Source organism: Nasonia vitripennis, chromosome 1 (genome assembly GCF_009193385.2).
Source record: "Nasonia vitripennis strain AsymCx chromosome 1, Nvit_psr_1.1, whole genome shotgun sequence".
Taxonomy (NCBI): domain Eukaryota; kingdom Metazoa; phylum Arthropoda; class Insecta; order Hymenoptera; family Pteromalidae; genus Nasonia; species Nasonia vitripennis.
The window spans coordinates 33,586,640-33,606,179 of record NC_045757.1 but is presented as its reverse complement, the minus strand read 5'-3'; the positions used below and the strand labels follow the sequence as shown (position 1 = coordinate 33,606,179).

The window sequence follows — 19,540 nt, the reverse complement described above, 5'->3', positions numbered from 1 at the left end:
TGACGATCGAGTTGACGATACCAGTAACTTCTGTAGCCATGTTTAACGTAGTGCACTGATGCCAGCGATCTGCTAATAGTTATCATGAGCTAATAAGCATCTAAACGATCGCGTTTCGCGCCACTAACATTAAAGTATCCTGGTTTTACCTTTCTAATATCAAGATTCTTGAGCCTTTAAGCGCTTGCTAGTGAACGGACAGATGCACAAAATCTTGCTGTTGACGCTTAGCTCAGGTTATACTATATTACCGGCGTTGAACACAACTGCAAAAATGCGAACGTGCATTTTCGAATCTGGCAACAGCGCAGAACAGGTTAACACTTGAACGCAAGCGCGACAAAGGGAGTAAGACGATCGAGGTGTAAACAAAAGCTGGAAAGCATATGCCCAGTTAGGCCCAGTATGTCGTTGAGCTGATTGGTCGCGCTTACCGACTATACCGACCGAACCGCAGTGCCAGCTAACGTGTGTTTGCGAATAGCGCCAATTTCAAAATTAACCGTCAAGGGCACAGTACTACTTATGTACACGTACTTTACTTGTTTTCTCAAAATTCGTTATGTTGCATTTGATAAGACCTGTTTAAAATAGCAAAATTATCACTGTTATTAGACAAAAAAAGTTATCCGTAAGCGTCTTGACTAATCTGTTCGTCGACGGATTTTCTCATCCATACGTGGTTGTAAATACACAGAGCCAAGATGGATAACCTCCTTAAAAATAAATACTTACGTTACAGTCCAAATGAAGAATAAAGGAAAAAAAGTGTTTATACACGACAAACGTATTATACTTTTATTCGGTAGTTAGAAGAAAAAAAAAAATTCCAAAATAAACCTAAGAAATATAATTAAAACTAAAAGTGGTTTGCTAACTTGCTAAAGAGTTGACTCAAAATATGCCCAGACAACTTCTGGAACTCTGGCTTGGCACTGACGTTGACCGCGTTGGCAACAACGAATGTCATCGCCTTCTCCATGACCGGAGGCATTCGGAGTTTTTCGGCAAGCTCGAGACGAACGATAACATTGTCGAGGTTGAAATTTTTACTCATCCTCATCTCGCACATGGTCTTCAGTCCATCGAGTGCGTAGGTGTCCGCTACGACTGCCAGCTGGCAAGCTAATGCATCGATGTCTCGGACCTTACCCGTGTAAACGTAACGGACCATTTCCTCGAGGACGTTGTATTCCGTGTCGGGGATCGCCACGACGTCCTGTTCCATCATCTCGGCGCTGACGAACATGTCGGCGAATACTGAACTTTTGTGCGCGAATAGGCACTTGTGAACCTTTATGGATTTGCCTTTGGTCGCGCAAAAGAGGTATATCATTTCACCGGCGGCTTTATTGTTGTTATGTGCCAAACACGCGGACGAGAAGTTATCGACGAGGCGAGACAGATCGTCGTCGTTTATTTGCTCTTGCGATTCTAGCTCCGCTGCTTTTGTTTCCTCGTTAACGATTCCGGACATGTTTCATGCGGTATAATTAGTAGATGCGTTATAATTAGTAGAAATCTGCAATAATATAACGTGTTAATTATAGCTTGTGTGACGTCGTATTCTGACCTTTTTGTATCTATACCTTGACTCGGGTTGAGCGTGAAATTCACTCGTGTAAAGTATGAACGTTGGAATCGACAGCTTCAAATAGCATCAAATATGCAAAACTTCGAACGGCCGAGTTTTTGAATATAGTCAACACGGCTTGTTGTCGAAGTCAACGGAATTACGAGGGCCCACTCCTGAGCTGTCCGACGTGCTGGTGGGGCGATATCGATCAATTAGGAAATGTCTTCTGCTACCCCCCCCCCCCTAACCTCTCTTCGCTATACACTTGTTCTATCTCTTATGTCTTACTCCAACGGATTTATATTTCTCTTTCCCTCTCTCTTGCTCTTATTCCTCCTTTGTTTATACCCGATGGTTCTCTCCCATACATATGTTGTAAAGACTGATTTAAAGGCCGACGTGGCGAAAATATTTTCTATATACATACGGGTTATTTTGATATATCACACATATGTGGGAAAATTGCGTAAAAATTAATATCTAAGGCTTGTAGAGTAGAGCCTGTAGGGCTCGAGAACGAGAAAGCGTAATTATTTATTTGAATAGTTTACGTACAGCTCGTTTTTAGGCAAAGGAGGCATTAAAAAAATACTAGTCGATATTCACGCTTGCAAGTATGTACATACGTACATACATTGTTACATTTTTCAACGACGAATGCATATCTCTACATTTGTTTAATTATTAAAAACGCGAAAGTAGCGTTACAAAATCGTACATTTCGAGAGCATATTATATAGATAAAGTGACAGATAGCAAATCACCTTACACAACATATCACCCGGCAAAATTTTAAACTCTGCTTTGTCACTGATTTCACTCGCGTTTCGAAAGATAAACTCGGATAAGCCCTCCCCTATTCAACCCGTCCATGCGTATAGTCTGTCAGCGAGATGAAGATATCCGATGGCGTTGTCGAGATGCGTATATAGGTGTCGGCTGCTGTCGCGAGCTCACCGACTAGGGCATCATCGATGTTTCCGACCCGTCCATCAGCGTAAACGAAACGGATCATTTCCACGAGAACGTCGTAGGCGACATCGAGAATTTCCAGGATATTCTGATGCTTCATCCGATCCGAGTTCAGCATGTTGGCGAACACTGGGCTGCTCTGAGCGATTATGCGTTTGTGCGCCTTCACTGCTTTACCTTCCGAAGTCTGAGAGCTGCACATTTGTCGACGAGGCACGAGAGATCCTCGTTCTCTTGGAGTGTGAGAGCTGCAGCACATAGATGATGGTCGTCGTCGTGCTTTTTTATCTCCTCGTTAGTTGTAAATGCCATAATGTTTCAAGATTTATTATTCAAGTATATAATTATTGAAAAATAATGTACGGTATTATCGATTGCGTACGTGAGACACTCGATGATAGTAAGAAAGGCTCGACTCGTTATAAAATATTCCGTATTGACGCATCGACGCATCTGACAAATATAGGAAAATGTCTCCGACCCTCACCCCCCCCCCCCACCCTTTTTCTTGCAGACCTTCTTCACACTCTTTTCTTATAACTGTGGTGCACAAAGTCCTCTCCTATTTCTAGGATGTTTTATTTATCATACTATATAAATGATTATTGGCACGTCGGTCGATTATAATATGTAAATAGGGCCCTTGTGCAAACACAATAGAAACTCGATAACTATAATAATATTATACGTTATTCACACTATGGCCCTTTATCGAATAATATAGCTTCCGAATAATTCGATATAGGAATATACGGAGCTCTTCCGATAAATTAAATCTGCGAGTTCACAGCACGGAGTTCAATTGTGCCGCCTTTTGCGCAAAAAGTTGGCGCACTGCCGCATGCGCGCGCGCGCGCCGAGCATCGGTAGCGCCATCTTATACATATATACAACGTATAGGTATACATGTCATCATCAAATCGCACAGTCCGCTTTGTGCAATAATAAGTCCGCAACCGTTTCGGGCCTCCTCGCGCGCCTCTCGATCTTATCTCAAGGCAGTAAAAATTAATCGGCGACATCGTCTTTAATCGAAAAATTATCCAAGATGCTTTCAGCGGAGGATAACGATGGCCGCGATGAGGTGAGTCGAATCGCTAATACATACTTTTCTTTCCTAACGAGCGCGCTCTTATATATAGGTTAGCTCGTGTGTCAGTGTTTTGCCTTTTCCACAGCTTCGGTCGATGCCCTTTTTTTTCGGCTTCGAGAGATTATTTCGACGGGTAATGAATGTCTTGAGCAAGTTTAATAATGAGAAGAGAATCGTCGAGATATTAATAGATCAAATCGTCTATGAGTTTCGTTAGCGTTGAATTGTGCTCGATTGGCAGTTTACTTGTTGTGTCAGGGATGGTTGGTTAGTAAGAGAGCTTTTTTCCAAATGAATTCATTTTCATCGATGGTTAGTTATAATATGCGTACAGTTCCACTTATTTTTACTGAGATATTTTTCCAACGTCTTTGATCTTTCACTCAATGTACACTGCGCGTGAATTGATCCACGGTATTGCTACCAAATCTGACCGTAACAGAAAAAAACCACATGGTCATAGCGACAGTCATAATACCGTGGATCAATTCACGCGCAGTGTACAGAAGCATTGTGTATTAATTTAAATAAGTTGTAATAATTTCAATGATTTTCAGGAGTATGGCAGTGACGATAACTGCGCAGATTACCCCAAGATCTCTGAAAAATTGGAGGTACCAAAAGAATGGACTTACACCATGCGAAGAAGCATGCAGGTATGATATAACTATTTATTTGATGATATCCTTTATACTTAATTGATCTGTCTCCCTTATCTAAAATTTCTAGGAAGTTGTACAAGGCTTATTCTTAGGACCATACAGTGCTGCTACCAAGTCTAAGCTAGACTCCTTGTTGGAACATGGTATTACTCACATTGTTTGCGTTCGGCAAGACATTGAAGCTCACTTTATAAAACCTAATTTCCCTGACAAATTCAAGTAAGCCCAAACCATTGTCTCTTTTTTGTTGTCATCTCTTTCACTACTCTGATTTCACCGAGTTTGTAATTTTATACAGGTATCTTGTTTTGGATATTGCTGATAATGCTACGGAGAATATTATAAAGCACTTTAAAAAAGTCAAATCTTTCATTGACGAGGCACTGAATTCTGGAGGTAAAGTCTTGGTTCATGGAAATGCAGGGATTTCGAGGTCAGCAGCACTGGTAATTGCTTATTTGATGGAAACCTTTGGATTGAAACAGGAGTAAGCTAACTTTTACTGTGTTTGCTTTTTGAAATTTAATCAAAAGTTATTAGAAATGTTTACTTCTTGCAGGAAAGCATATTCCATTTTACAACAAAGAAGGTTTTGCATAAATCCCAATGACGGATTTATGGCGCAGTTGAGAGAGTATGAACCTATCTATCAGGCTGAAAAATCGTTGCCTAATGGCCAAGAAACATTGACAAATCAAAGAAGTAAGCGAACTCTTCATATGACGGATGGTGATCATATCGATGATAGGCAGGACACGATGGATAGTTCATTATCTAATTGAAGTGCCAAAGTTACCAAGAGACTTCCCTTAAATGAAAAAGTTTAAACTTCATAATGCGTTTCGCAATCAACGCTTAATAAATGATAATGTGTTTTGTACAGATTTAAATATTAGATGCAAGTCTATTTACAGCTCACGTTATAGAAAAATTAGTATTTATAAAAAACAATAGCTACGCAGATTTAATATTTATATTGAAAAATTAAGGGTGTGATAACGTTCTAATACCTTTCATTTACGATAGTAAAAAATTATTTCCAGTATTTAAAGTAGTAGATTAAATTTAACTCGTTTACTAATAAAAATGAGAAGTGCTTTGACAGATAAGTGTCTTTAACTTAAAACGTTTTATTTTTTGTAAGATAAGTAGTATTTAACCCTGGTAAACAAATTAAGCAGGAAGGATCTCTGAGATAAAAAGCAATGAAACTAATATATTCTAAAACTTGTTTTGTAAGTAAATATAATAACTTATAAGACATATTTACATTATTAAAACACAATCGATGCTTCTAACTGCAATAAGATATTTTTATACATTTTGCATTTAAATGACTGACTTCATCTGTAAAGCTTCGAAGCAGGTATGGCTTTGTAACCGAGATTTCTAGTCACTTTAATGACTAGACATCGATGATGATGTCCAGACTTTTACCAGGGTACACTTTCATATAGTTATAAAATTTATATTTTACTGTGAGTCGGTCGCAAAAAAAAAAAAAAAAAATAGCAAATTTGTTTGAGTTACCATTATGAAAGACATTTGAGGATAGCGTGACACGGTGAAATTCAGTGTATGTACGTTGGTCTCAGTCGACTTGTATGTTATTCACGATTGCTGATCTGCTTATACGAACACTCGCGAAAACGATCATAATACTCTTCTTATTAGATACTTTTATAATATTTATTAATTAAGAATATACATAATATTTTTAGTGATTGTTACTTCATCACTTGTAAAAAAAGAACAAGACAAAATAAAATACAAACCATATTTTCAAACTTTGAAGAATGATTTTTAATAATGTACCTTTATTACATTCAAACACATCACATCGCTATATAAGGGTATTTCAGGGGGCGATAATTTTTTCCTTATAATTCATTCACGGTGCACAATTATGTACATTTTACTAATTCAACGATCACTGAATGGACACAGGTATTTCAACGCAGACAATGTTGGCGCCCTTCTCGTCCTTCAGCTCCCATTTCACAGTAACGGAAACCTGCACAAATGCAAAGCATTAGATAACAGAAATTTCTAATTTCTAGAACAGACGCATCGAAGAAGAAAAAAACAATCACCGTGGGATATTTGGCGAGAACAGGCAGATTAGCGTGATAGCTAGTTCCAGTGCCAGCGGGAAGAGGACACACGACACCAGAATGATTGTCGAAGCAAGCCTCGGCGTTGGGAATCGGGAAAGGCACGTCGATGTCCTCGATTATTCCGTGGACCACAGCGGTTACTCTGCTAGATGCCTTGTCTGAAATTATGAGGATGATTAAAAACGTAAAAGATCTTCTGGTTGGAATTAAAGTTACAAGTTTCTTACTCGGAGTGAAGTGAAGACCAATGGATGCATCGGTGCCCTTTTTCAATACACAGGCGGGCGCGCTCAAGTCGCAGTTCGAAATTTCCACTTTGTCGAAGTTTCCAGCAGTGGAGCCTGGAATCATAGGTGGACAAAATTCATCGAAACTTGTATAACGCGAAAAGTTGCAGTGTAAATGCAACGATAAAACAATACATTTGATGATTTTGAACAACACGTTTGATTACTTATGTAACGAGCGGATGTATCTGTGTGTCTATAGGACGATTACGTCACGAGATTCATTTCGGACGAGGATGCCAAGAGGTTTAATAGCGCCACTAAAAGGCAGTATTAGTCCGCGTATATCCGTTACGCGAAAATTGAAGCTTTTGTGCAAAGTTCTCGAACTAGTGTTTGTGAATCGGACGATCGAATCATTTTGCGCTTGATTTAAGAGTACTATTAATATTAGATTAATAATCAAATAGCCTTGAATTTCTATAGTCAATAGCGTTTGCTGAATTTAAAAAGTTGTTTAAATAACTTAAAATCAATTTTAAAAAGCTCACCGCAGTCTTTGAATTCAACAGCCCTGGTAGCAGCGCAGAACAGCGCAACGAGAGCGAAGGAGCGCATCATCTTGACTGCGCCGACGGTCCTTTTTTTTATTACAAAATTCGCGTTATCTAAAAAATAAATAAATAATCTTGCCAAGCGCCGGAGATCGAGTGAAGCGCGCGAACCCGTGCGCTCCTCTGACTTTACACCGGATCCTCCCACCAGTGCACTATGGAGGGAAGTAATTGCAAGTTTCGTAGCGCTAATCAATGGCTTTTATTTTCCCCGCGAATTGTTGGTAATCTTTGAATTGTTGTTTTCGCTGTGTGTTTAAGACCGACTATACGGGCTACGGATAATGTTCGGGGCCGATGGTAGAGGGTGATTTTTTGAAATTTTCTTTGCTTTTCTAATTCTGCAGCGCTGTGGGATTATACATGTGCTAAAAAGTGGCGTTGCGTAAATATCAATTTGACGCACGAAGTGAAGCGATGATTCGACGTTTCTTAGAAATGCAGGCCGATGCTGGAATGCCCTTGGAACTATCGTTATCTGAACGCACTGATTTAAAATTGTTGAAGGTTTTAAAAGTTGATTATAATTTAACTGTGAAGGTTAGCAAAACTCGAATTTATGATTGACTCGCGTATTGTAATTCAAATTTCGCGCCTCGAATTTTCACGCATGCGCACTTATCGTGGCGCTACGAGTTACTGCATTTCCGGAAGTGACGCATCGATACCAAAACAACGGTCCATACGTCCACGTAGCAGCCGCTTGCTTTCGTCGTCCCACTGGGCAATCTGGCATTCCAGTCGTCAAATAACTGTACGTGCAACGCGTTACTCTTTTCCAAGCTGCGCTAACAAGTGTAAGTAGCATAAGTTACCTGGTAATTCAACGAAAATTTGTTCGATTCGCGATCCAAGTGCCTCGACTGACTTTTTCTCATTTCGGAGCAACGGTCTCGGCTTGTGAATAAGCATTTTTTAGCGCAAAAACACGAGTATTTCACAAACCAACTGCGAACTTGGCAAGCTGTTTTCGTATCGTCTTACGATAGTTTTGCGAAGGACGACTCGAGCCTCTGCTCCGAAATTCGAAATCCAAGAGTGTTTCTCTGATAAATATAGTTTAGCGTCTGTTTATCGAGATAAAGTGTACGTGGGGAGAGGTTAACCTAATGTAGCAACATATTTTTAATGAAATCTTTTGTTTTCCTATGTTTTGCAGGCAAAGCACATTCTTAGACAAAATGGATCAGATCAAGATGTTCGTTGAGCCCAGCAGGCAGTTTGCCAAAGACAGCATGCGTCTTGTCAAAAGATGCACCAAGCCTGACCGCAAAGGTATGTAACATACTGCTGCATTTGCAGGCTAAAGTTTGAATGATCGGAAGCTCTATTTTGAGACTCATTTGTTAATGTCCTTCTCTTTCGACAGAATTTCAAAAGATTGCGATCGCCACTGCTATTGGCTTTTGCATAATGGGCTTCATTGGATTCTTCGTCAAATTGATTCACATTCCCATCAACAACATCATTGTGTAAGTTCATATATTACAGATACCTTTATCAATTAGTGTGTGCATTTATGAAAATTAGCTTTCACTACTGTACAACTTGCACCATATTGTTAGCTGTCAGCATCTTGATTTCAGATTTTTAATATTTGTTCAGGTTTATTAATGTCTCTTTGATCTATACATTGATTAAAGTAACAGCTTATCTTTTGAATGCTCAGTATCTGTTTTATAAATTTATCAAGTTTTCTAAATATGCACAAAATATTGAATGATTAATAAGAACTTACATTTTTCAACGACTATCTTCAGAGTTTGAAATACTTTTAAGTTAATTGTAATGTTATAATTTACTGTTGCTGTACTGATGCTAACTGATTTCTACTAATTACTATGCAATTAATTTTATTCATAATAAATACCAATAATTAACATTAGAGCTCTACTAAAAGATGGACAGATTCGCTTAAAATTCAAGCTAACTAAATAAAAATTCATACTAACTAAAACTTTCTTTTTTCAGAGGATCGTAAGAATCAAGAAGACTTATTAATTATTGTTAAGGATTTATTAAGAAATATTTCATCATTCCTAACTGTAAACCGTTTCATTCTCGTCCTCGACATTTGTATGTGTATTAGTTTAATTTAAAGAATGAAATTATATATATTATTTTCCAATAGAATGAAAACAATGGGATTGTGCATAATAAAATACTGTTTATATTAAAAATGTATTATTGAAATTTTTCTAATTTATTAAAAAAAAGACTTGGAATGCTAAAAAAAGATGTTGATATTTTTTGTAAGCCTTTTATTTTGTTTTTCTCACAGAGAATAAACTTGAAAGTCGAAATCGGTCTCGCCGGAAGCCATCGATCAAGAATAGGTAGAAATAACACGACAAAATATCGAACGATCACTTTTCATTAATTCGTTCATCATACGAGAAAAATTGACTATCAATTCATCTACTACATTACAATAATACAGTACAATGTGCGTATACAATATGTACAAAAGCGCGCGCTGAATTCGCAGGCCGATGTCTTCATTGTGCCACTAATCGAAACTTTTTATTTTTTGTATTTAATTATTATTAATTACTTAAATAGATAATATGTAGCTGTTATATCTGAATACTTTGATTATAAAGTACTGCTGAGTTAATGAAGCGCACACACTGGTTGCAATCCTATAGAAGATTTTACTTTTTAGCAACCAACTCGTACATATTGTTTTTATCATAGTTTATTTTTTGCTTTGATTTCTCCTCTCATTATCGCTTTTGTTTAACATAGTCACTATCTTTATTAACAAAATAAAATCTTTCTAAGCATTGATAGTATATATATGAAGTAATTTATCGTACATACAGCTCCAACCCAATTGATACTTGATCATTTTATTTGTCACAGTTGCTTAAAAAAGTTAGGTCATTCGGGAGGCCAGAGAATAACTCAAATGACTTGGAGCTCATATTTCACAGTTTTCCACTACTTACTTTTACTTGCTACGTCATCATTAAATGAACTAACTTTTATTTCTTTATACTTCTCTCATTATTACAACATTTGTATATAGAAACATTATAAATCTTTCTTCAAATATAATGATTTTTATATATTTCTTTATTCTTTATTTTGTTTAATTTAAGAATTTATGCAAATTTATGTAAGTTGATATTTGAATATTATTATTACAATGTTGTAATAACAAGTAAGTAAAAATTTTAAAAATGTATTTGAAAATTTAGCTAATACTTTTTTTTAATTAAAATGTATATGTATATTTCAATATGTATTATGTTTGTACACTTTTAATTATTTCGATTTCATAAAGAAATAGCAAGTTTATAACCGAAACATTGTCATCGCTTGAAAATCATTCGCCTATATACGTTCATTTCAAATTTGATTCTTAATACATTTTGAAAATATTTACTACGTCCTTGCTTCTAATGCATAACTAATTAACATATATGTATAAGAGCACGGTTCTGTCAACATCGATTCGCATTTAAAATCCATTGTCTACTCGAGGCCAAAAGTACGCATCAGTACAATATATTTAAGCTCACAGCTGCATACGCAAGGGCAAATATCGGCAAGTATTAGAATTGAGTTTGCTCAAATATTCATATTTTCGGATTGATTGCTACGCGCACAAGTATAAATAAAAGAGCAAAAGCATTTCTCAAAGCTGACTATTGCACATTGATATGGTATTTTGAAATGTCGCAAGAATACTTATGAAAATCGTTGATACCGCATATTTAATCATCGTTAACCAAACAATACGTATTTATGTCTAATGAAAATAGATATTTTTCTTGCAACACTTTAATTATATAGTTTAAGGATACAGATAAAGAAATGATTTCTTAAATTCATAATGAAGTGCTTGATTAGAAAATCTAGCAATACATGTATACTTTATTTTACAATATTCTACACAAGGCTTACAAAATATTTTTTTATCTTAATTCATCGCGTCAGCAATTGTCATCAAATCACTCAACTACACTTTCTTTGCGCCTCTTTCGTGCATGCGTAGAATAATTTTTCATTTAAAAAAAAAGGACAAAACTACATATATCACTTTCAATTTGAAAACTCATCAAAACCTATTAATTTGCTAATTTATTTACTCTTCTACAGACTTTCGCTAACACTTCTATATCCTTAAATGTCATTTTACACGGCGTTGCTACATTTTTAAAAGCTAACACTCCAATCGAGCCGTCATTGAAAAACAACCAGCATCAGGATATAAATTGCGAGGTTGCAAACTCAATTGGTGTCTTTAAAATTGATTGGATTATCCTAATATAAGACGAAAGGGGAATCCTTTTCGTTAAAAATCTCGAGTTAGCCTAGTTACAAAATTTCATTTGAAAAACTCAACATCGATTTGATTCGTTGAGTATATTACAGAAGAAATAAAATAAAACATAAATTTGAACCTCCTAATGTATCTTAGAAAAGCACGACTATTAAATCATCGAATCTTCGATTTCCAGAAGATTATTTTTTAACCAGAGTGATTGATCCCAACAGATGATTTCTTTTTAACGACATAGGACATGGTTTGGATGCTTATGAATCCTAATCAGAGCCGAGCACTGATTTGGATGTTGAAAAAAGATAGACAGGTTTTCTTATTGATTTTTTCACGCGCTGAAAAAACGTATTTCGTAAAAGAGTAGAAAGCGTTTTCTTTTCTAATAATCATAAATTTATATTTTCATAATTTTTCACTGTATGTTGAATCATTGAAAACAAATGATATTTATCATACAAATAAATACATTTGTAGCGATATTTGGTACAATACGTAGATGGCTGCAAAACGGGTACTTATTTAGTTTACGAGTTGTCTTTTATAAAATAGCTTGCTGTCACATTATTCAACTGTTGCAATGTGCAAATTTTATTGTATCTCTGTACTTTCTCGCATCTCTACATCGCAAAACTACACCTATACGCAGCCGCTACGAATTCACAAGAACGGCGTAAAAAATCACGAAAATTATTTTTAAATTACATTGAAGAAATTACTCGTGTCCTTTTTGTAAATATTCAAAAGACAAAACTACCATAAAGATAATCCTACCTTCAAACCTTACAATATGTTGTTTTCGATATTCTACGAATAATTAAAAGCTTTACAAAAAGCGGGCACGACCATCTTCTACAATCATCATTTACTCTTCACCGTCCAAATCGGCTGCTAGCTCTGATTCCAATCGGTTAGATCGGCTTTTATCATTCGCTCTCTCACTTTTTCTCACATATCCGCACATGTCTCTTATATTTGCACTCTTGCAACCGTGCACTCACTCTCGCACGCTTTCATTTTAATTACAACAACGCGACGAAGGCTTCCGCAGGCGCCTGCACGAGTGCGTCATATGTTTATCGGGAAGATAAGGGTTGGAGGGAGGGGGATTGGTTTGGATACAAGTACATTACGGTAATAGGGCGTCACGATGTATAATATAATTATATTTATAATATATAATATACTTTAAGTTTCAACTCGCGAACCGATGGAAGGCACGGGGTAGGATATTACAATACATTTTTTTTTATTTCACATCTTCTTGAATTCCTTAGAGCGAGTGGAAAATAATACAGGAAAACCGTCATCGTAATTGAAATTTTACTACACCCCATAGCCCAAGTAATAAATCACATTATTAAAACTCCCTCATACGCCTAGTTTTCTCAAGCTCAAGTCATTATAGCGTGAAACAAATTGATTACGTAACAGATAATCAGAGTGTATAGGATCGTAAATCCTAAATATAATAATAACAACGAAATCGAGTTCGAAAAAACTAAACCCAATGTTTTCCCAGCTCGCTCGAAGGAAGTGTATAAACAGCGCTCGGTACGCGTGTCCAGTGTACATAATATATATGCTTGTCGCTCGGACTGATCACATGGTTTGTGGGATGCAGTAGGCGGAGAGCAGTAGCTGCAGATAGAGCGACTATCGTTGCTGCTCCTCAGTGGGCTGCCAGTCGCTGGCTGCCCAGGCAGGCAGTGGCGTCTCGTACTCCCAGCCTGGGCCGCAGTAACGCCAGGCGTGCAGGTACATCACGAGGTCCGAGGGCTTGGGATCCCTGTACTTGACCTTACACTCGTAGCAGTGAGGGTCGACGGTCACCTTCTCGTTGGCGAACGTCGAGTCTGGCGGCTCGGAACCAGTCTGCGTGCCCACCGTCACCTTCATCGACTTCTGCACTTCAGGCTGCTGCTGTGGCTGCGATTGCTGTGCTTGCTGCTGCTGCTGCTGCTGCTGCTGCTGCTGAAATCACAGAATTTTGGCGGTTAATTTGAATTTCATAAAATGATTTTTCAGTACTCTAGATCAGCAATTATCTCACCTGAGGCTGCTGCTGATCGTCTTCCGACAAGCTCGGCGTCGACGAGGGCGATCCCTCCTTATCGCTCGGGATCCTGTCGTCCAAATCGAGCTTCGGTTTGAACAAGCTCATCTCCGAGTCGCCGTCCATACCCAGCCAGTTTTCAGCATTGTGTATACCAATGAGGTCCCTCACGAGCTCCTCGTCCGTCTTTCCGATATTCCCACCTTTACCCTTGTGGGGCCCGAAGACCACGTGGTTGTACAGCGGGTCGTTGACGACCGGGTAGCCGAGGTACTGCAGATGGACACGGATCTGGTGCATACGACCCGTCTGAGGCTTGCACAGCACGACCGACGACTTGCCGTTGTAGCTCAGCCGTTTGAACTTGGTGATGCAGTCCTTGCCCTTGTCCGAGACCTTGCAGACGCCGATCTTGTAGGACACCACCTCGATGGCCTCCGAGCAGACGATCTCCTCTTCAGGGAACTCGCCTTCCACTCGGCAGACGTACTGCTTCTGCACCTGAAATTTTGACAAACGGACATTTTTATATTTTTTTCCGCATGTGTATAGAAAGTTTTGGCGAGAGCCAAGAATTTACATGCGAAAAGTTCGACTGGATTATACTCGATTGACTATATGCGTTTTAGCCCCCAGCAAAGTTTCGCTACAAAATTAACTTTTATAGGTACTCGATGAAGGGTTGAACTTGTTTTATAGCTCGAATTGTTATATCCAGTTTACAAACTTTCTTATGCGAAAACTTGCCTGCGTGTGTACACACAGCCGAAAAGGTATCATCGAACAAATGTTAAAAAGATCGAACGAAACGTTCTAAAACGTGCGTTTGAATAAAGCGAGGTAGCTTTCGATTCGCGAAACAGGGTCGACGACGACGACAGAGCACTCAACGAGATTTCCCTTATCGCGACGACACGAGAGAAGGAGAAGCGCGAACCTGTCGGTTTCTAATCTGATGCTCCATTTGCCGGGCTTTCTTCGGAGTTCTGCCGAAGAGTAGTATGCCGCTTGTCAGTCTGTCCAGCCTGTGGATTGTCCTAAGGTTCTTTAGGTTGTACTCCTTGGCCAGAATGAAGACGACGGTGTTGTGCCGGTAACGGCCGCATGGGTGCACCTGTAACGATCGATTGATTAGATTAGTTTATTGATTTTTTTTTGCTGGTAAAGTTTTTCGATGGAAAATTTCTTTGATGGCATGGGATATAGACGAGCTTTTGGAAGACTCTTTCGATTAGGTTGGCAATGCGGGAAATTGTTAGCTTGTGCATAGTGGAGTAGAAGTTGGGAAACATGCAGAAAACTATATACCTTATTGATATTCTCATTTTTTACATTCGTTACATAATTAAAAGTTGCAGACATGGATTTCCAAAAAATTTAACATACGCGTAATTCCAGTATACTGTACATCTCCAAGTAACAGCTCAACTTTCATAATTATAAATTTCCACCCTCACCTTCCCAATGAAACCACCCACTCCAAATCATCGCCCTTCAGCATACGCGAAAAATGCCACGGAAAATATTTCCCCTCCTCCTTACAGCGATTCGCAAAACGCCCCAAATAAATAACCAAAAGGCCGGAGAGTTAGCAGCTGGCGTCAACCCTGCGCGAGAAAAAAAAAATACACAGCGTATAAAACGAACAAAGAGAAAACGCCGGACGGACTGGCAAATTTTAGCCAGCTTTTCGGGAGAGAGCTGTCGACGTTCGCGTCCGCAAATACGATTCTCGAGCGCATGACCCCGCGTGCACAGCTGGACTTTGCTCGCTCGCGTAACTTCCTCGGCTTGTTTCGCGTTTTTAAACGTTTTTTTTTTTATTTAGCCGCGATGCGGGTGGCTTTAATTTTTTTTCTTCTTCTATAAATCCACTATTCAGATCGAGTTGAGAAAGGAGAATACGCGGATGGCAGCGAAAAAAGAAAAATACTCCGTAGCCTCCGGGACACATTCACCCCGACGAGAGAGGCAAGCCGGAAGTTCGCTGAAAAGATTCCAAGGCGGGTTTTATCCGGTGAGACCTTGATTTAGTCGAATACATACCTTTTGTTCCCCGGAAGAGTATAAACGTAATATTCTTTCTCGAGAAAACATTTTCAAATCTCCCGCCATATCGTTAAGGACGTAACTTCTTTCTCGACGAACATCAACGCGTGTAACGAACTGTCGATGCACGAATGAAGCGCCAGCTTGTCTCGGCCGCGAAATGAAATGTGGAATATAAACAGGAAGGCCTACGCGCAGTTCTCAAAATAAATGTGCGCAAGCGCCGAGCTTTAGTGCACTTTGGGCTCGCCGTCGCGTAGCTATGCGCTGATTTACGCGAATTCGATTCGGAGTTATATGAGATGCTTCATGAACGAGGCTCGAGATTTATTCTTGTTGTGGATTTGCGTTAATGAACGGGATCGACTGTCGCTTCGATCAAAGAAGATTTTTAATATTTTATAAATACTCGATGAGGGGGAAGTATCGAAAAAGTATTAAATTTAATCGCCGCTGTGTGCCTTTTCTTCGAACTATTAAATTTAATCCTCTCACGGAATAATGAACAGAGCACAGCGAGCCGCTTAGAAAAATCGAGCCATTCTATATATAGCGATACAGCCAATCATCTGGAGAGAAGCTCATGAATAAAAAGTAAATCAAGTATCACGAAGCTTTCGAGGAAAGCTCTCCCTACGCATAATGCCGCATCATCCCCTACATGGTCGTAATATAAAGGATACAAAATAACCGCCAAAAGTTCAAGGACGATGAATCAGAAAGCTCGAATTCAAGCTCGCTACATGTGCGTGTGTGTATGCGTAGGTATATCTTCAGTCGAGAGAAAAACCGATCGGATGAATGAGTGAAGCTCATGACGTTTTCAGAGAGATTTCTCCGGCCTCACTTCGTCAATGGCTCGATGATTCTTTCAGCGGCGAATACATTGACACGAGGCTTTCTGGGGCGTTTGATTATTTCAACGGGGACGATTTGTTTTCGTTCACCGAGTGTGTGTGTGTACAGCGTATATTTTTACTCTCGGACAAGATGTACTGCGCATACCGGAAAATTACAAAGTTTTAATAATCTTCTTCATTACACAAGCTTACGATAACTCGATACGAAGTAGGTCACGAAAAAAAAAAATAATAATAATCTCATGGACACACAATAAAGTTTGCGCGCGTCTCTTCGGATTAGCAATAACCGCAGCTGCGCTCAAAAGTCGCGAGATGAATGAAAAAAGTTTCGGCCGATTATCATTCGCTGCGGACTTATTAAAAAATTCTCGCGGTGATAATCGCCCGCCGCGGATATTTCTCAATAATAAACTACTTCGCGGTATTCCGAGAAATGTATAAAAGGAGAAGAAGCCGAGACTACTCGGACACTGTATATATAACGAGTGGACGGCGAAGAAGATGAAAATGGAAATGGCGTTTTCTTGTTTATTATTCGGGGGCGATGAATCGCGCCCTAATGAAACGTGATGGGAATGTTGTCGCAGGTTCGAGAGGCGCGAATGAGTCGGATGTTGATTATACTCGAGTTGCGCTGTGTTTCGTGAATTTTTAATTTTCTACTTCAGCCGACGAGTCGCAGCAGTGCAATATGCATTTCAAGACGAGATGGGATCGACCCAATTTTTTAAATAAACATTACACGTATTTTTCTCGATCCGAAGGTAAAAGTAAACAACGCAGTCGTTAGAACCGCAGCGCATGATTCCGCGCGAGCGCATTAATCCGAACAAAAGCTCACCTTCGTGCCTCGCGGCATTAAAAACAAACTATCCAACAAAACAAGGCTCTTTCTCCTTCCCTCGAATAATATATTATTCAGCGCTCGCGCGATGAATCTCGGAGACGACGCGCTTATTCTCGCGGCTGCGGCGTATCGGTCTCGAGAATTGCACGGCTATTATAACAGAAGTCGTCGTCGCAGCGGCTATTTCGCGGAAGCTCGCGACGAGATTAGAAACGCAAAAGCTCTCCTATACACAGGTATATGTACAGGTATAAACGAAACCTAGAGGCTCGTATAAATTCGCGAATAAGGGCCGTGAATAATAAAGTCGAGCTATATAACGCTACTGCAGCAATCGGAACTAACGGCCTCCTTCGTCTCTTCGTGTTGCGCCGCCCGCGCGTGGCTTTTTGCTCGACTGCAGGCGCTTTGCGGCTTGATTTCTTTTCTCGTGCGCGCGGTGAGCTTTGCTGATTAGGACGATTATGTGGATTTGCTGGTTTTAGTCGAGTTGACTTGTACGTTAAAGCTGTTAACTTGTTGCTTCTATATAGTTTTAAATAACACGTATGAGAATATCAATAATCACGTTTTAGCAAAACGTTTCGATCGCACTGATCAAATGGATGGATTAACGTAGAAATCAATTTTAGTCAGTATAGTCGATAATTAAATTATCTAATACGTATGAGAAAATAGCTTCTGAAAATAAAAATTCTTAATTTCCAACTTTGACATCAGCACTGTATATGGCATGCAAAGAGCGAGAAAACAAAGTTAAATGAAAAGCAGAGACTGTGCGACAGAGAGATGTATAAATAGGTGATGCGATGAATGAAAGACGGTAATGAGAAAGAGAGCTATATATATATATATATATATATATATATATATATATATATATAAGCTCGAGCTTTTACGCGACGATGAGTGAAAGAGCTAATGAGAGATTTGGCAGTACAGTCCTGGCAGTACACCACTTACAGGGATGGAGGCGGGCTTGTTGACCACGACGACGTCCTCGTCCATGTGTATCACCGTGATCGGCTCCGAGGTGACTGGCACCTCGTGTCTGCAACACACCAATCAACACCAGCTTAACGTGGCTTTTTCGTTCTCGGACTCTCTCTCGCCTTCGCTTTTTATGATACTTTGTATTTTTACTGCGACTCATCCAATTCGTCCTTTCTGTTTTTTTTTTCGGTTATCTTTCATACGTACACGCGTACACGTGCGGCGTATTATCAGGAAAATCTTAGCGTATAAGCGTAGGAACGAAACGACTTTGAGCGAAAAATGAGGAAAAAAACTGCTGCACTAATGTGCGCGTGTACGTATCTTATATACGCTTTGGATATAATGTTTAGATTTTTGTATACAATTATATAGATACACGTGTGTGGTGATGTATAGTGTTCATGCCTTCGTGTATAATTCTTTATACGCACGAAGATGTATACAGTTCACTATGACTACTTTGCCTTCGTGAGATTCGTTTGCGGAAGGTTCAATGGTATTCGTTATGTATGCATTGCATACACTGCAGTTAAACATTTTGAGTATATTATAAAGTACTGTTTTTTCTGCGTTGAAATATGTGTCTTGATACGTTCGTTTGTGCGTTTTTGAGAGACATATTGTAACTACGTAAGCTTATAATAGATACTTTGACTGATACAGAAGCGATAAGAGTGTGTGCGTGTAATAGACCGAGTATAAGGCATGAGAAACATAGTTAAAATTAGTGAATACTTAATTCTAAAGCTCATATATAACGTTTGTTTGCCACGTCCTAGAATAAACTCGTTAATATGCATGGCAATGCATAAATTTACCTCTTCACACCTGTTGACTTAACACAGCTCTTAATAATAATGCTCACATTGCGTACCAAAATAGGGCTCACATAATACCCTATAATCAGCCGCTGTTAATTAGAAAAAGTACAATAATAGCCCCAACAACGAGCCGGAAACATCGTTCGACTTGCTTTCCAAATCCAACATTCGTCCATCACCCACGCCTAACAAGTAAGCGCGCAAAAGCTTAAAAAAAACCATCGCTCCGTCGACAGACTGACAGCTCGACATTAGAGAATCCGAATTTTCCACCCAACGAAACAAAAATTTCTAACTCCGTCGAGTTTCTCTCTCCGACGTATAACGGATGTACGTATGTATCCCCGAAGTGAATATTC

The 19,540-nt window shown here is 39.0% G+C and overlaps 5 protein-coding genes across 16 annotated transcripts in view; 2 read left to right on the top strand and 3 right to left on the bottom strand.

Annotated features, from left to right (window-relative positions):
- Positions 1 to 771: 771 nt before the first annotated feature.
- On the bottom strand, positions 772 to 1,836 carry LOC100679054 (speckle-type POZ protein-like). The gene is made up of 2 exons (XM_031920959.2): positions 1,590 to 1,836; positions 772 to 1,522 (listed from the first exon to the last, which is right to left on the bottom strand). The coding sequence occupies exon 2, from the start codon at positions 1,475 to 1,477 to the stop codon at positions 860 to 862; it is 618 nt and encodes a 205-aa protein (XP_031776819.1). The 5' UTR covers positions 1,478 to 1,522; positions 1,590 to 1,836; the 3' UTR covers positions 772 to 859.
- A 1,634-nt stretch (positions 1,837 to 3,470) lies between these two features.
- On the top strand, positions 3,471 to 6,090 carry LOC100121993 (serine/threonine/tyrosine-interacting protein). 3 transcript variants are annotated; one of them, XM_001605544.6, is made up of 5 exons: positions 3,471 to 3,632; positions 4,199 to 4,297; positions 4,371 to 4,522; positions 4,602 to 4,790; positions 4,863 to 6,090. In XM_001605544.6, exons 1-5 carry the CDS (start codon positions 3,597 to 3,599, stop codon positions 5,083 to 5,085), a joined length of 699 nt encoding a protein of 232 aa, XP_001605594.1. In that variant the 5' UTR covers positions 3,471 to 3,596; the 3' UTR covers positions 5,086 to 6,090. The 3 variants fall into 3 exon arrangements, with proteins under 3 accessions (XP_001605594.1, XP_032451889.1, XP_032451888.1); XM_032595998.1 differs by lacking the exon at positions 3,471 to 3,632 and adding an exon at positions 3,770 to 3,908; XM_032595997.1 differs by lacking the exon at positions 3,471 to 3,632 and adding an exon at positions 3,918 to 3,953.
- Positions 6,083 to 7,826, bottom strand: LOC100121976 (NPC intracellular cholesterol transporter 2 homolog a). Its single transcript, XM_016986050.3, has 4 exons — positions 7,199 to 7,826; positions 6,648 to 6,761; positions 6,397 to 6,578; positions 6,083 to 6,317 (listed from the first exon to the last, which is right to left on the bottom strand). Exons 1-4 carry the CDS (start codon positions 7,266 to 7,268, stop codon positions 6,234 to 6,236), a joined length of 450 nt encoding a protein of 149 aa, XP_016841539.1. The 5' UTR covers positions 7,269 to 7,826; the 3' UTR covers positions 6,083 to 6,233.
- On the top strand, positions 7,424 to 9,497 carry LOC100113939 (protein transport protein Sec61 subunit gamma). The gene is made up of 4 exons (XM_001606456.6): positions 7,424 to 8,058; positions 8,421 to 8,536; positions 8,631 to 8,733; positions 9,233 to 9,497. The coding sequence occupies exons 2-4, from the start codon at positions 8,443 to 8,445 to the stop codon at positions 9,240 to 9,242; spliced, it is 207 nt and encodes a 68-aa protein (XP_001606506.1). The 5' UTR covers positions 7,424 to 8,058; positions 8,421 to 8,442; the 3' UTR covers positions 9,243 to 9,497.
- Positions 9,498 to 9,507: 10 nt separating this feature from the next.
- The window catches only part of LOC100121957 (RNA pseudouridylate synthase domain-containing protein 2), a 124,079-nt gene continuing 114,046 nt past the window's right edge, over positions 9,508 to 19,540 (bottom strand). For 4 of the 10 annotated variants that reach the window (XM_031920947.2, XM_031920948.2, XM_031920949.2 and 1 more), the window contains 4 exons: positions 18,328 to 18,415; positions 14,543 to 14,719; positions 13,603 to 14,106; positions 9,508 to 13,526 (listed from right to left, as the gene is read on the bottom strand). In XM_031920947.2, coding sequence (XP_031776807.1) covers positions 13,206 to 13,526; positions 13,603 to 14,106; positions 14,543 to 14,719; positions 18,328 to 18,415 — 1,090 coding nt within the window. In that variant the 3' untranslated portion in view covers positions 9,508 to 13,205. The remainder of the gene's footprint in view (positions 13,527 to 13,602; positions 14,107 to 14,542; positions 14,720 to 18,327; positions 18,416 to 19,540) is intronic. The other 6 variants (XM_016985983.3, XM_032595990.1, XM_032595993.1 and 3 more) reach the window with 2 other exon arrangements.

Coding starts and splice junctions, on each gene's coding strand:
- LOC100679054 (XM_031920959.2), bottom strand. CDS start 1,477: ATGTCCGGAATCGTTAACGAGGAAACAAAAGCAGCGGAGCTAGAATCG.
- LOC100121993 (XM_001605544.6), top strand. CDS start 3,597: ATGCTTTCAGCGGAGGATAACGATGGCCGCGATGAG. Junction 4,298..4,370: donor CCATGCGAAGAAGCATGCAG/GTATGATATAAC, acceptor TAAAATTTCTAG/GAAGTTGTACAAGGCTTATT. Junction 4,791..4,862: donor ACCTTTGGATTGAAACAGGA/GTAAGCTAACTT, acceptor TACTTCTTGCAG/GAAAGCATATTCCATTTTAC.
- LOC100121976 (XM_016986050.3), bottom strand. CDS start 7,268: ATGATGCGCTCCTTCGCTCTCGTTGCGCTGTTCTGCGCTGCTACCAGG. Junction 6,579..6,647: donor TGGTCTTCACTTCACTCCGA/GTAAGAAACTTG, acceptor TCATAATTTCAG/ACAAGGCATCTAGCAGAGTA. Junction 6,318..6,396: donor TTCTCGCCAAATATCCCACG/GTGATTGTTTTT, acceptor GCATTTGTGCAG/GTTTCCGTTACTGTGAAATG.
- LOC100113939 (XM_001606456.6), top strand. CDS start 8,443: ATGGATCAGATCAAGATGTTCGTTGAGCCCAGCAGGCAGTTTGCCAAA. Junction 8,537..8,630: donor CACCAAGCCTGACCGCAAAG/GTATGTAACATA, acceptor CTCTTTCGACAG/AATTTCAAAAGATTGCGATC.